Source organism: Camelus dromedarius, chromosome 6 (assembly GCF_036321535.1).
Source record: "Camelus dromedarius isolate mCamDro1 chromosome 6, mCamDro1.pat, whole genome shotgun sequence".
NCBI lineage: Eukaryota > Metazoa > Chordata > Mammalia > Artiodactyla > Camelidae > Camelus > Camelus dromedarius.
In genome coordinates, this window is record NC_087441.1 from 13,927,124 (window position 1) to 13,943,719 (window position 16,596).

A 16,596-nucleotide genomic window follows, 5' to 3' on the forward strand; every position below is an offset into this window, starting at 1 on the left:
CCATGGATAAGAAAGGCAAAGTGCTTTGCCCGAGGTCTTCTAGGAAGTTACCATTAGACTGGAGCTTCTCTCTCGCTTTCCTGTAACCTCTCAGTTTCTGCTTCTTTCCTGCCTCCCGCTCCACTCAACCTGGGATTGAACAATTATCAGGATGGTTTTCCCAAATTTAGGGACCTTCAGGATCACATGAAATACCAAACTTAAACACAATGGCCTCATTGAAAATATATCTAAATTACATCATATACCTGACCTGCACACACCTACCCTGATAAAGCCTCAAGGCCTCTGCAGAACTTAAATTTCTGTGCATTTTGGGACATCGTGGCTCCACTCCTATCTTAAATTAGAGGAGCTTGATTTAAATCAGCTGCATAGTCTTAATATAGAATCAAATGCATATTTGATCTTAGATTTATAAGCTCTGTGGACAATTCAAACAATGGCTTTACACAAAAAATCAGTAACTCCTAGTTAATCCCTAAATGCCTATTATTTATGATATTCGTACCCAAACCCTTTTCAGAAGTATTTAGGGAAAAAGAAGACAACGATAAAAAAAATTATATAAAACAGACATTTTCTTCTGGTTATTCCACTCTTTCAAATTGTAATTAGAGATGATGACAAAATGAGACACTTAACTGTGAAAGAGCCAAAATGCGAGTCAGTGCTGGGCTGACCAACTGAACACATGGGGCTCTCAAATGTTTCTTGAATGAATAACCAGAGCAAAGAAATCTGTATGATTTTAGGGTTTCTTCTGCTATAAGGTCAATTTCTCCCCACCCCACCTCTCTCCCTTCCTCCCTCCCCTCTAACAGACACACACACACACACACACACACACACACACACACACTCTCTCTCTCTCTCTCTCTCTCTCTATTTCTCTGATTCCTGAGTAGTTTTCACAGGACACTATGAGAAAGGCTTACTCTGTAAATAGCATACGGGTAAGGTGACATTGACTTGAATGCACTCCAGGGATACCAATATCTGATACCAGTACTTCCTAGAGGATAATTTCCATAAGTGGGTGGTGTGTGTGTGTGTGTGTGCGTGCACGCGTGAACACCTGGGCTCTGAAGAAAGGCTCCATTGGGAGGGGGGCCGTGCATCAGCAGAGAGGAGGAGGTTAAGGGAAGGCTAGTCTGTAAAGACAAACTTGGTCTCCCTTCTGAACGTTACCCAGGGTCACCCTGGCTGACAGTCAAGATGGGGATGGAAATGAGGGTGGTGTGAAGGCAGGAAACCAAGGAAACCCATTCCAGGTATTTCCAGAATCCTAAGAGCAGACACACGCTCAGCTGGGAGAGAGCCTGGCTGGCCTGGTAGGGAACTTTATTTCTATTCCTCACGAAAATAGTTTCTGTGGTTCCTTGTTCTTTTATGGGCGGCAGGTAAGAAGTACTGTATTCTCCCCTTGTCAGGAAGGATCTCTGTAGCCTAACCACACCACAAAAGCAAGGTCAAAGACGAATCTCTGCATAAGCCTCAGTGATGCAGATAAAAGCAGAAGTCGACTGCCAGCTTTACCTCCTTCATTAACGGCCGCTCAATTAAAGCAATTTTCCATTCCTCCCCGGAGGTGAGCAGCTGGTTGTGTTTCAGAAAATGTAACATCTTCTAAATTTCAGGGTGCTGAGTGAAAAGCTGGTCGAGCCAGAGCCACACCCCTCCAGCGATTCCCGGCTCACATGTGAGAGTGTGCAGTGCTGCAATCAGTCTTCTAATGAAACTTGGCAATATTATGAGAAATAAGATTTGGGAGTTGGCAACAGGGCACATAAACAAACTTTTATGTGAATAATTAAACCAGAGCTAAGCATATGCTGGACCGTCTTTAATCAACTGGTGATTACAGTTACCGGTAACAGCCCAAATGTTTCCGAAAGCTTCTATGTGGTTTACGTGCTGTGGTTATTGTAACACAGTTTCTTTGATATACTCAGCATATCTTTTTACCCATTTCTCCCTCTTTCATTTTCCTTCTCTTTTCCAAATTCCTACCCTTCAGCAGAATTCACCAGGACACAGGCCACTTGTGAAAAGAATTGTGTGTGTAAGCGCATATGCACAAACATTTTGCATGTTAACGCCCACCCACAGAGTCAGGCGTGTTTTATATACAAGTCCATCGACTGCCTTTAAGGAGCCACACATGAGTAGAACCCAGAGTGTTGCGTTTGGATTCAAACCCATTGGATCATCAGAAATGACCCCGTGGGGCAACCCCGAAGCCCGGCCAGGCTGGGAGGACATCTCCAAGTTCATGTTCGACTCTGGGACTCTAAATGAGGTGCTAACTCTCAGTTGACCCCAAAACACCATCATGAACTTTACTTCAACCTTTGTACATCTGAAACCACAACTGCAAAAAATCACATCAAGCTCTGCTACAAAAACAATTTCAGCTAGAGGTTTTCCAAACAAAAGCTGTTGAATTTTTAAGGGACATGTTAAGATACGATTCTATATACAGTAGGTAGCATGTCAAGGAAATAATGTTGTAAAGGATTCCCTTGTACGTTTCGGAATTTTTTTTCCCTTGCTAGTGGGAGAGGGAAGAAAAACCTCAGAGTGAGAGCGATTAGTGGCAAATTTCATCCAAGATGGAACACAGCAGTCATTTTAACTTTAAAATGAAAACAATGTGTGCTCTGTCTCTGTCTTGGTTGGCCCAGGGAGATGAACCCTGCTTACCTTGGACACAAAGCATTCTGCTATGGCCACAGGATCATTTTCACAGTTTTCCAAGTCTTGCAGAAGTTCACTAAAAAAAAAAAAAAAGCCAGAAAGCATCAGAGTATAGTCTGAGGGTTGGGGACATGTTATATAACTTAGAAGTTTAAACATTTATATGACATTTACAGTGAATCCATATTTAATTAAATAACTGATCATCTACTGTCATTATATCCAAGGCTTAGATCAGGGACTTGCCCAAGTTCATGGTGAAGCAGGGACATAAACACCGGTCTGACCTGCAACTCTCCCGCCGAGATAAGCCCCACCTAACATCTAAGTCTTCTAGATGTTTGTCGTTGTCCGCACACATGCTCACACACACTTACTCATTCATCAAATAGCTTTCTAGGCACCAGACACTGTCCAAAGCACCAAGAACAAACACATCAGTGAGCCAAATGAGGTATGATTCCTAGACTCTTGGGGCTTGAAATCCATTGGAAGAGTCAGACATTCAATGAAAAAAATCACACTGACAAATATAAAATTATAAATGGAGATAGTGTTCTAAAGGAAAGATATGCCAGGGGAGGAAATCTCTTTCGGTGGATGAAAATCTATTATTTTTAATGGTTCATCAGTTTAAGTAACTAACTGCACAATATTTCATTGTGTGGATGTAGCATAATTCATTTACCTAATCTCCATGGTTGGATAAAATTCTATAAATGGGATTGCTGGGTCCTAGGGCATCTCAGTCTAAATGTGAATGCATTTCCAAACTGCCCTGCATATAAGTCGGGTTAATATGTACTTGAACATGTTAAGTGTTTATTTTAATTAGCTGTGTATTACCTATTTAATAAAAAGTGAAACAGTTCTATAGGAATTATGATAAAAATACAAAGTTTCTTGCTTTCTGTTTCCTAGTCTTGACTGCCACTCCCCAGAAACACTCTCAGTCTTCATCCATGTTTCTAAACATGCTGATAATGCATTTTCATTATTTTTCAGTTCTAGATATTTACTTCTTAATTTCCCCAAGCTTCCTTTCCTCCCATCTTCTCAACAAGCTCTGATATGAGATTTAATTAGATTAAAGACTATGTAAATATTATTCTCAGCTGAGCCTCGGAGTATACCATTGCTTCATTCCCTTTCTTGTACAACCAACCATGTTTTCCCTGGAGTTAAAATGCCCTCTTTTTTTTTTTTTTTTTTTGCTTTGTTTTCAAAGTACACACCACCAATTTACCTTCAAGCTTTGTGCCAGAAGCATACATAACCCTCTTTTTCTCACCGTGTTCCAACATCAGATCATCTATTGGCCACACTCTTTCTTGGTGACCTTCGTCCTAGAGCTCAGTCTTTCCACTCCCACCTGAAAGGTGCTCTCCAGGCCAGCTGGGTCCTCTCAACACCATCCTGACATGCCCTTTCCCTAGCTCTTGTGTTGGATGCTTTGTTTCTTGGGTACCATTAAGGTATATCCCCTCCTTTGGGAGATCCTACCCCCCAGCAGCTTTCTGAGTAGGGGTAATAGGTGGTAAATTTTCTGAGACTCTTCCTGTTTCAAAATGTTCTCCCCTTCACCCTTGGCTGATGTTGTCAGTGGATATAGAATTCTTGGTTGGAAGTTATTTTCTCTGAGTATTCAGGGAGCTCTCTGCTGCCTTATGAATCCTAATGCTACTACTGAGAAGTCCAGTATCATTCTGATCCATAATCCAGGCTCCACGAGACCTGTTTTACTGCTCTGGAAGCTTTTAGAGTTTTCTCTTTGTTCACATAGTTCTAAAATTCTTGGATGGTTGGCTCAGAGGTGGGTCTTTTTTCATGCATGGAGCTCATTTCAATATTTGGCAAATGTTCCTGAGCATCAATTCTCAGAATGACCCCTAGATTCTTGAGATCCCTTCAGGAAGTCCATGAGGTCACTATGTTCATAGAAATGCTTTGACACTATTAGATTTTTTCCTTTTATTCTCTCGTGAGAGTACAGTGGCCTTTCCAGAGGCTCCGTGACCTGTGATATCACAGATGGAAAGCAGAAGCAGACATGAGAATCCAGCTGTCTTCCAGGAAGTCAAACAGTAAAGAGATTTGTAAAAACATAGAATAATTCCAACACATACAAAAATGTTATCCAGAAGAGTAGTAAATTTATTTTTCTAGAAATTTCTGGGTTTATTACTGTTATTGTTGAACATTGACATCTGAACAGTTTCTCAGCTTTAATTCCTATCACGGTAAACAAAACACCATAAACCATAAAAATGCTTTGGGGGCACTTGGTAATTTTTAAGCTTGTACAGATCCTGGGACCAAAAAGCAACGGAACCTCCGTTCTTGAATTAGGGCTTTGACGTTCCTCCCCTCCACTGGATTAGACACTCTACCCTTATTCTTCCTCTCCTATTTTCCTTATTCTTGTTTATAGTTCTGTTTTCTGAGAGACTTCACCTTTATTTCCCACCCTTTCTATTGAATTTTTTCATTTCTATCTTATTTTTTAAGTATGGTATTTTTTTTTAACATGGTCTTTGGATGCTTCTTATGTTTCTGTTCTTATTTTATGGGTGAGACGATGATGATGATGATAATTATTTTGGACTTATCTTTCCTGTTTTTTGCTTTCTGCTGAACTACCTTTTCTCTGCTTGATCTTTTTGGCTTATGTCATTCACATTAGAGGTTCTCCCCAAATGTCTGGGAATCTGCATTTGTCCTGTCCTCTTTGAAGCTTAGACATCACAATGCAAACCACAGACTCTGCACAGAAGTGGAGTTTTTCAGAGGGTGTTCCTCACTCGAGGCCATGGTTCTCAAACTTTTTGGTGTCACAACCTGTTTACCTCTTAAAAATTCTTTATGTGGATTACATCGACTCCTATTAGAAATTAAGACTGAATAATTTTTTACAAGATCTGTTGATTTAATTATACATTTAATACCTGTATATTATAACTTTTTGTCAAAAATAATTAGATTTTATAAAACAAAACAAAATTTAGTGACAAGAGTAGCACTGTTTTACATTTTTGCAAACCTCTACTGTCTACCTTAATAGCACACAGGTGGATGCTCATTTCTGCTTGGCATTCAGCAGATATGCCATTGGAAAAGGGAGGAGTATTTTAATAGTCTTTTAGATAAGTGTGGATCTCTTTCTGACAATACCCTGAAACTCAACAAGTGGTAGTTTCTTAGAGGTTTGTTGGAGTCTGAAACCATACTACACTACATCCTATTTCATTAAACTCGGTGGATCTATCTTGCACTTTGAAAAGAACTTTCCCCAATGCATGATTGCAGGACAGCCTCCATTCATTTCAGATATTCTTTCCTAATCTTCTTATGAAAACATACCCTTTGTAAGGTTATTTTTAGTTTGGAAAGTATACTTCTGACGTTTGTGTCAATGTCTAGAAAGATGAGTGTGATTAAAAGGTCAGTTGAAATCTGATCACTGGGATCTAAACACTAGATGACGTAAAGGAAAAGGTCTCAGAAAAAGAACAGCTAGAGCAGCAACATTTCTGGGACAACTCAGTGTTTTCCATGAGTGGAGGATGGAGTGCTCTGGGTGCAGGTTTTGTATCCAAGTCTTTCAATATAAATCCTCTTTCTGAGCAGAGAAGAATTTTGAGCAGAATCCATCATGTTACTTATCAAGACTTGATAGAAACACTTCTTGATAATATTTAACTCCCTGTGTTCTCAATGTTATGCTCATCAGGCTTCCCTTTGAGCTTTGATTTCCTCTCCAGAGTGGACCTGCCTGCTGGTAGGAGGAAGTGTCTCAGGGGACCCACCCAGGTTCCAGCACAGCTCACTGTAAACTGGCATTCATTGCTCAGGAGCCACAGAGCTGGGAGGGAGCTCAGATACCTTCCCATTCCCAACCCCTAATTTTATGGTGAGGAAAACATGGCTCACAAAAGGGAGATGGCTTAGCTAAGGCCACACAGCTAATATTTAATGGCCATAGCTGGGGGTAGTAGCAGGGCTTTTGAATCCGAGCCCCACACTCTGTTATAAACACACCTATTGAAAGACTGGTCTTCTGATCAGCACAAGAAAGCTGAGAGCTGGACTCGGCATCATGGTTTCTTCAACCTGAGACTGCCTCCTGGGGAGGCCTTGTGTGACACCTGGCCAGCTTTCCGGTACAAACTTTCTCTCCAATAGGATAAACACACTAAAAGTGGAAAGAGTGAGGAGGAAGTAGCTGGATTTCTTTCGAGCTCATATCCTGATACAGCTGGCTGATTGGCCCACCACCTTGTTTGCTCTCCACTCAACACAGTGATGACTGAAAGCCTCCTGCTCCAGGCACTGTCATAGGTGCTGAGGTGACGGCGTAAAGAACATGGATGGAGGCTCTGTCCTATGGGGCTTATGTTCTGATCAGGGGTGATAAGTGATAATAATGGACGAAATAAATAACACAATATCACACAAAAGACAATAAAAGTTGGCAAGGATGTGAGGAATTGGAACTCTGCACACGGTGGGAATGCAAAATGGTGCAGCCGCCATGGAAAGCAGTATGGATGTTCTTCAAAAAAATAAAAAATAGAGCTACAATATGATCCAGCAATCCAACCTTGGGGTATTTATCCAAAAAAATTGAAAGCAGGATCTTGAAGAGATATTAGTGCTCTCATGTTCACTGCAGAAGTACTCACAATAGCCAAAATGTGGATACAACCTAAATGCCTACAAATGGATAAAGGTGACTAATTAAAGAAAATGTGATTACACACACACACACACAGAAATATTATTTAGCCTTAAAAAAAAATTCTGTGACAACATGGATGAACCTTGAGGACATCATGCTAAGTGAAATAAACCAGTCACAGAAGGACAAATACTGCATGATCCTACTCATACAAGAAATCTAAAACAGTCAAACTCATAGAATCAGATAGTAAAATGGTGGTTACCAGGGGCTGGGAAGTAGGAGCTTTTAACTAACAGGCATAAAGTTTCAGCTAAATAAGATGAGTAAGTTCTGATCTGCTGGACAACACTGGATCTAAGTTAACAGTAATGCACTGAACACTTAAAAATTTAAGAGGATAGATCTCATGTTGAGTGTTCTTGTTCTAATAAAACAAACTAAATGAAATTTCATTCTTTTACCAATAGAAACTCACACACCATAGTACAATATTGCTTAATAAGAATGTTTATGTGAAAAACAAGAAATGATTAAACCAAATAAACCCAACAGAATGTGATATTGTACTGTGTGTTATGAAGGAAATGAAGAGGACAATGTGATGGAGTGTGACTGAGGCTGGGTGGGGAGGAAGAGTATTGAAAGTCACGGAACATTTCCTGAGGAGGTGCTATTTGTGTCTGGGGAGGGTTGGAGGAGAAAGCCATTTAAGAAATTGGTAGTGAGTCTAGGACAGAATGACCGTGGTCTGTTCTTGTGTGAGGTATAGAAAGGACCAGACTTTCGTGAACAACAGGGAGTGTGGAAGATACGGAAGATGACTAACGATAAAATAAGACACCACGTACTATGGGAACACAGATGCGGCCATGGAATGTGGGATGTCAGTCACTGAAGGTACTCCATAAAGACCAGAAACACACTGTCGTTCCAGAGTTACAGCCTAACAGGGGTGGGGACTAGGTTTCTCATTGCATCAGTGTAACTAATGAACAACTTTACAAGTACATTAGCAGGAAAGAGTGACTCATAGGCTGTGTTTTGTACTCAAAGCTAAAACTAGAGTCACTCTACCTTCAGGTTTTGGGTATTTTCCCTTTTCCCTGAGCAATTGTTCCAAATATTTCCTCCTTTTTGAGTAGGATTATGAAAAAGAAAATATTTCTTACTTGAGTTCAAGTCCCTTGTTTGGATGGGCAATCAGAGGAAACACTGTTCTCTTTTAGAGAGCATAGTTGATGTAAGATTTTCTCTGACCACTGATGTAAACTTGCAGTCAGGAAGTATAATATGACCTTGAAGATTCTACTTCCTTACACTGAACAAGATTCAGGAATGGGGACTCTCCTCTTTCAGTCTGCAACAGACTCTAAGTACCACTTCCTTTTCCTACCCACCTAACTAGGTCAGCTGGCATTTTAACTTGTTGCACCCACAGAGCAACAAGTGCATAAGGGAAGAGAAAATGGAGTGAGGTTATACTACCAAGTGCTCCCTTAATTTCACTGCCACGTTAGCACTGACTTGGAAAAGTTACCTTAAAAAAAAGTCTGTGGGTCAAAATATTCCTGTCACTGGTGAAGCCACTATGGAAAATAGTACAGAGATTTCTTAAAAAACTAAAAATAGAGTTACCATATGATCCAGCAATCTCACTCCTGGGCATATATCCCAAGAAAACTCTAATTCAGAAAGACACATGCACCCCAATGTTCACAGCAGCACTATTTACAATAGCCTAGACATGGAAACAAGCCATATGTCCATCAACAGATGATTAGATACAGAAGATGTGGTGTATACACACACACACACACACAAAGAATGGAATACTACTCAGCCATAAAGAAGAATGAAATAATGCCATTTGCAGCAATAAAGGTGGACCTAGAGATCATCACACTAAGTGAAGGAAAGAAAAATACCATATGATATCACTTACACATGGAATCTTAAAAAAAAGATACAAATGGACTTATTTACAAAACAGAGACTCACAGTCACAGAAAACAAACTTCTCCTTACCAAATGGGAAAGGTGGGGGAGGGATAAATTAGGGTAAATTAGCAGATACAAACTACTATATATAAAAGAAACAAGATCCTACCATATAGCACAGGAAACTACATTCAATAACTTGTAATAACCTATAATGGAAAAGAATCTCAAAAAGAATATATATATATATATATGAATGACTGAATCACTGTGCTGCACACCAAAAATTAATACAACATTGTAAATCAACTATGCTTCAGTTAAAAAAACCCTCTACCATTTGCAGAGGTGGAAGACATCTTGGTGATATGAAAATGCACTAAGAAAAAGATAACTGCCTCCCTCTTTTGTTGCCTTATTGTTACATGTATCTGATGATTTGCTTTCTTAACTACATTTCAGGGAAGAAAAAAAGCATGGCCTAAATAATTTTTTGGCCTTAAGACATCAGTTACTTGCTCTGTGAAGCTTTCAGACCAAATTAACTGCACGCTCTTTAGAGTTCTCGAAGCATTTTGTTCATTCCTTGACCATATGGCTTGCTGCCTCTGCTGCACAATGATGTCATTCAACTTTATGCTGTTAGACTCAGCCCAGTGTTTTACATGCAGCACTGACAGCATAGGTGTACTGAATAAAGAGAAAGAGTTGCAGGAAAAAGGAAAATTTACTCTCATCTTTTGAGCAAGGAAGAGAGCTTAGATGATTTCAACTTGCTAAAAAATAATTTAAAAACAGAAATTCAATATGGAGAAACAGTCTCTATTTCCTCACTCTCCAGCCTTTCACTTTGTGAAATTACAGTTTAGATTAACTCTATTCTGAAAGAGGGATGCTATGTAAAAATAACTGACATTTTTTCTTTAGTTGGCAATAAAAAACGGCTTTGGGATCTTAGGGGCAAGTTAAAATGGGGAAAGTCGTTTCTCCTGACTGACCCAGTTTCCTGACCATTTGGGAATTTCTTCCAGACACCAGACCAGAGTCTTAAATTTCTAGTCTACCATAGGGATTATAGGAGAAAGATTTAGCTACAAAAAAGAAAACAAAAATGAAATCTCAGTTGTATTCCAAAACATTTTGTGTTGGAAGACTTTGTGAAATAACAGTTTAAGTCTAGTAATACGCCAACACTGAACAAAGACAGTACAAGGAAAGAAGTTATACACTACTGTCATTTATGAACATGCAGGGAAAATCCTTAAAAAAAAATGCAAACAAATCAAAGTCCACAGTGCATAAACATAAAACGTCACGTCCAGGCAGAGTTTATTCTATAATGTATATATGATTCAAATCAGAAGGCCTATTAAAATAATTTACTACATTATGATAAATGGAGAAAAGTCAGGTGCCAATTTTCTTAAAGGATGATTAAGCATTCAATAAAATCCAATATTCATTCACACTACGATCTTAGCAAAATAGAAACAAGTGTCTAAGTCTTAGAACAAACATCATGCTTAATGGTGAAATATTGAAAGCATTCCTGCTAATGTCAGAAAGAAGACAAGAACCCAAACATCTAATCAACACTGAATGTGAAGACTTACCCAGAGCAGTAAGACAAGAAAAAAACATAGGGGGTAGAAGAAATGTAAAGGAAGACAAAAAATTCTTGTTTTCAGATAGCACAGAAAATCCTAAAAGTACCTATAAACCATTATAAGAACTAATGGTACAGTTTAAAAGTTAGTTAAATGTAGTATTAACATATAAAATGCAAAAGCATTCCTATATGACAATAATGGCTGATTTAAAAATAGAAAATGGCACAGTTTAAAAGTTAGTTAAATGTAGTAAACCCAAAAGCATTCCTATATGACAATAATGGCTGATTCAAAAATGGAAAAAAATAATCTAGTCAAAATAACATCAAAAAGAACAAGTTTTTAAAAGTTACATATAGGAATGTGATGGTGAAATTATAAAACATTATTACAGGACTTTTAAAAAAGGCTTGATTGATGAGATATATTTATGCATGGATGACTCAATGATGTCAATTCTGCCAAAAGTAATCTATAAATGAAGTGTAATTCCAATTAAAGTCCCAACAGAGTTCTTCATGGGACTGGAGGAACTAATGCAGAAAATGAATCACTTAGAGCAAAGAGTCAAGAAATGCTAAGATAATGTTGAAGAAGAGCAATGTGGGTTTAACATTTAAGACAATATGGTATAGAGTAAAGGATGGACAAAGAGAACAGAGATACAAAACACAGAGCCCAGAAACAGGCCAGTGTACATGGCTAAACTTCACATGGGAGAAATGTGGAACTATAAATCAGCATGGAAAGGATGTACTTGGCAACCAGTGCTGATGGGACCGTCGGCTAGCCAAATGAAAATAAGAATTTGGATTTCCTACCACATACCATACTTCCATCAGTTTTAGTTAGATTACATGAAAAGCAAAATGTTGACTTTTAGGGGAAAAAAAATACGAGTATATTTATGAACTGAGAGTAGGAGATAATTTTTTAAACAAAATCTACATACCATAAAAATTACATTTACTTAGTGTAGTCAAACTTATGAAGTTTACAACTTCTTTTCAAAGAAACCATAATTAAAGTTAAAAGACAAGTCTCATACTAGGAGACGATTGCAACTCACATAACCCACAAAGATCTCCAGGCAGAATTCACCAAGAACTCCTCCTATACAACACTAAGAAAAAGAAACACCCTGACAGAGAAATGGGCAATGGATATGAACCAGAAATTCACAGAAGAAATCAAAGAGGGCCAAAAAACAAGAGAAAAGGGCTCACTCGTACTGCAATCAGTAAAATGCCAGGTAATGTAGCCCCCAGTGGAATATAATGTTGTAGTTAAAATAAACGAAGTAGAGCTATAAATCTCAAAAGCAACGTTGACTGAAAAAAAATTTGTAAAAGGTTGACACAATTTATGCTATGTTTGAGATAAGTTAAAACATGCCACGTAATTTAAATAAATACTTACATATATAGTCATGGCAAAAAAAATCCCACTTGGGAATGAAATACTAAGTCTGGGGTAGCAGGCACAGGTGCAGTAAGTATTTTGAGCCAGATTACACTGACTTGCCTGAGCCAGTTCTGCACATCTCTTCCTAATTCCTTGTCCAGGGATGTCTTGTTAGTAGCTTGTAATCTGCTGTGATGGGAATGTTTACACCATAGAAATTGGCAAACACTATAAATCCCGGATTCCCCCTCCGTTGTCCTCACCCCGGAGAACTGGGTAGCAGCACATCACCGTGCCGTTCTCCACAGAGTGGGATGCCCCTGGGAGGCGTATTTCAGGGGACTCGGCATTGTTTGTAACGCCTTTACGCTTTAAAGAATTTCTACAGCAAATACGGCACAGAGAAGGCTTTGACAGCCTGGGGGGTGGTTCGTGGGTGTTTGTCATATTACTCTGTGCTTTCCTGTGTTTTGGAAATATTTCCTGAAAAACAAAAATTTGATCAAGCTGAATTTTTCAGGCCAACATAAGGCCATTTTCTTTTTGCCCTCTTTAACTTTAGAGATTTAAATCTTACTTAGTTGGTCACAATAGTATCATATTCTGTTGGAAAACCTGGATCTGAACTAATAATAAAAACTTTAAAGTTACGAGCTAAATCTTAACCACAGACTTGCCAGATAGTTGTATCTTTGAAATCAACTGATGTAGGGTATAGACTAGAGGATTCATAAGAGGCATTAACATAAAATGTCATATTAGTACTCTTATTTAACCAAATATAATATCAAAGATATTCAACCTTGAAATTTAGACTCCAGATTTAAGAGAAAGCAAATGAAAGTGAATAGGGACAAAATAGTGTAGACAATTCAACTGTAAAAGTGAAACAGGCAGATATTCTTGAAAATTATTTAAAAAAAAACCCAATTGAGATTTGACAAAACCAGGTATTCAAAATAGGCCATGTTGGATTTCTAACTTTATGTCCTTGAGCAAAGGAGTTTCTACCCTCTACACTGAGTCCTCGGTCTATAAGATGTGTATACACTATGTGTTCTAGCTACCGCAGAGAGCTGTTGGGAGGATTAAATGAGAGAATGCACGTGCAGGAGACACAGAAATGTGATCGACTAAAGGGAGAGGTATGAACACGCTCACACAGAACTGTGTCTCTGCACTGATGCTTCCTGTATCATCATCGCCCTGACTCAGGTTTACTTTCAGCACATCCGACTTCCTGGTTCACAGACACCATAGAGAAAAAAGCAACGATGCAGAGAGCCGACGCAGGCATGTGAAGGTCTTCTCAGTCTCCCAGCTTTTCCAGACTGGGCTCCACTGCCAAGGCCCCTTCTAGTTGACCTTGGGGGATACTTCATTCTTGTCTTTATTTAAATTAAGCGACATCTGAAGATGTAAACTCCAGGGAGTAGAAAACCCTTCCTGGACTAAGTCACAAGATCATAGACCATGACCAGCGAAGCAGGGCTCTCCTCTGGCAGGAGGGGACGTGGCCAAATGCCTGGGGTTTGGAGTCTGAGAAGCCCAGACTTATACAAAGTAATCATGCACATAAAGCTCTCGGGCCTCTGGCATGAAGTAAGCTAGACAGTCATTACAATCACGTACAGCCAACAGCAAAAGGCTCAGGCCAGAGCCTTCCAGCATCTAGGCCTTGCCCCCTTCCCGGTTACAGAGCCACGGATGGGCTCTGGGCGTGGAAGCCACCTGGGGGCTCCAGGATTTTACCCTCAGCGACCGCCAAAGGGAAGCCTGCTCTAACACCAGCACGTCACCAATGAACACGCAGGCTCTAAATCCCCTAATCCAATTTGTTATGCCCTTTCTCTATTTTCTCATTATTGTACTTATTTTATCTAGACAGCATTTTTCAACCATCACCAACATCTGAGCCCCACCTCAGACCAACTAATCAGAACTTCTGGGGGTAGGAGTCATCATATTAAAAAAGCAAAGCAATGCTTCCCAGGTGACTCCAGGGTGTAGCCCAGGATGAGAACCACAGTCTTAGAACATGCAAATTGGCTTTCAAAGTCTGCTGGGTCAAATGAAAGAGATATTGCAACACTGACACTGTTCTATCCTAGGCTTTCAAAATTACAGGATGAATTGATGTAATTTAACACACGTCTCCCAGAGGCCAGGCTTGCGCTAGGAGTTGGGGACTCACACGGATGTTAGGGCTGGCAAAGGAGATGTGGATCCTTCCCTCAATACCAACTTCAGTGAGCAAAGAGGGGGAGGGCTTATAATCTGCACTGTGGTTGAGTCCCACAGTGATAGGGCATTGTAGAAGTTTGGAGGGTCCTATGGGCCAGCAGGCCCTATTTTAGGCCGTTGGGCAGTAATAAAACAGGCAGATCCCTGCCCTTGGGGAGTGTTCTGTGAGTGAGGGCAGGGAGGGAAGAAACAACAGATGTAACACAAAAGTCAATCACAGAGTATGTTAGAAATTGCTAAATGCCAGGGGAAAAGGAAAAAATAAGCAGGTAAATGTTATTGTGAAAGGAAGATTTGAGCAAAGACTTGAAGTGAGGGAGTGAGCTATTCTACATATCTTTCTCCACTTATGGTGGGGTTATGTCCCCCAAAACCCACTGTAAGTTGAAAATAGCATAACTCAAAATGCATTAAAATACACTTAACCTACCGAACATGAAAGCTTAGCCTACGTGTTCCGAACACTTACAGTAGCCTAAAGTTGGGCAAAATCATCTCACACAAAGCCTCTCTTAGAGTATCTCAGGTAACTTATTTGAACACTGGGCTGCAATGGAGAAAAAGAACGGCTGTAAGTGTGTTGGTTGTTTACCCTGGTGACGTGATGGCGTGGCTGACTGGCAGCTGTGGCTCATCACCAGGGAAAGGTCAAAATTCAAAACCTGAAGTATGGTTTCTACTGAGTGCATCTTGCTTTTGCACCATCGTAAAGTAAAAAAAAAAAAAAAAAAAAAAAAAATCACAAGTTGAACCATTGTAAGTCAGGGATGACCTGTATTCTGTTTAAAACTCTCCAAAGAATACATACATGGTTCAGCTGGGATGCAAACCCAGCTGTGTTGGAAGCCAGAGTCTGTGCTCTTAACCTGCCTGCTACTTGGTCTTCCAAGAACTGTCACAATATATTGTAATTGATTTGCTTGCCCCACCCTCTTCAGCTCCCTGTCTGTCTTGTTTACTATTGTGATTTTCTAAGCCCAGTGCCTGAGACCCAACAGGTACTCAATACATGTTTGAATTAAATTAAGCATTGCAAATTTTGATTATTAATCAGAATTAATATCTGTTATGACTTAAAGTATTTATTGTGAGTTGACTCTCTCCTGCCCACTCCCTGGGGAGAAGAAAATTTTTAGAAAATCCAGAAGAGGTGGGGATGCTGGGAACCCCAGCCAGCATATATTTTTGGATGTTCCTGTTGTGTTACGGAAGGAAGATGTCGCTGCTCTGTCAGGGCAGAAAGGTCTCTTCTCTGAGCCAGGAGGATGGAGTGAGATGGGACTTTGAATAAATGTGAGACTCATACACAAGCAGGGATGTTTCCAGGTAGAAGACTTCACGGCATGATAGCCCACAAAAATTTATAAAATGAAATCAGGGACTCCAGGTAAGGTTTTCTTTGGCTGCGTTCATTTGAGAGAAATTAATCATGTTCTTACGTGAGAACAATCTTTTGAGTATTAACTTACCTGTTAAAGTGGTAGATATCCTGTATGTTTCCAAAAAGGGCCAATCTTTCTTCCGTCCCCAGAGGAAGCTTTGTTTGGTCCCTGATGCAGTCAAGGTAATCCTGTGAAATCAACGAGAAGGATGTCTTAACGCCTGTCCTTTGCCAAGCCATCTTTAGTTATGTAAGATGAATCTGTCACATCAGCTTCAAGTAATCACTGCAGCAATGTGCTCACCGACTCTACTATGGGAATACAAAGTCTGTTAATAATGACAATACTCCTGCGTTTATAAAACAAGGAACTGGAGCAGAGGGAAAGAGTGTAGTCTATATTCACATATCTACACCCCAAATGTATTAGAGCTTCCCCAGATGGGTCATTTAATGACCACAGTTAACCGATAAAGTGAGTTTCGGCATAACAAAATTGTTTGCGGTTTCCTTAAAAGGCTTATGTGATAAAAAGATACTTCAAAACTCATAGAGTAGGAAACCAGAAAGAAAAAAATCTGACATGTGATAGAGTTGTTTTAAACATAACTTTTAAGTCAGAAAGCTATCAGTTGTGA

The 16,596-nt window shown here is 39.6% G+C and overlaps 1 protein-coding gene across 6 annotated transcripts in view; it reads right to left on the bottom strand.

Moving 5' to 3' along the window:
* Positions 1-16,596, bottom strand: part of PLEKHG1 (pleckstrin homology and RhoGEF domain containing G1) — a 213,975-nt gene that overhangs the window by 38,758 nt on the left and 158,621 nt on the right. For all 6 annotated transcript variants that reach the window (XM_064486574.1, XM_064486573.1, XM_064486576.1 and 3 more), the window contains 2 exons: positions 16,047-16,147; positions 2,707-2,776 (listed from right to left, as the gene is read on the bottom strand). In XM_064486574.1, the coding sequence (XP_064342644.1) occupies positions 2,707-2,776; positions 16,047-16,147 (171 nt within the window). The remainder of the gene's footprint in view (positions 1-2,706; positions 2,777-16,046; positions 16,148-16,596) is intronic.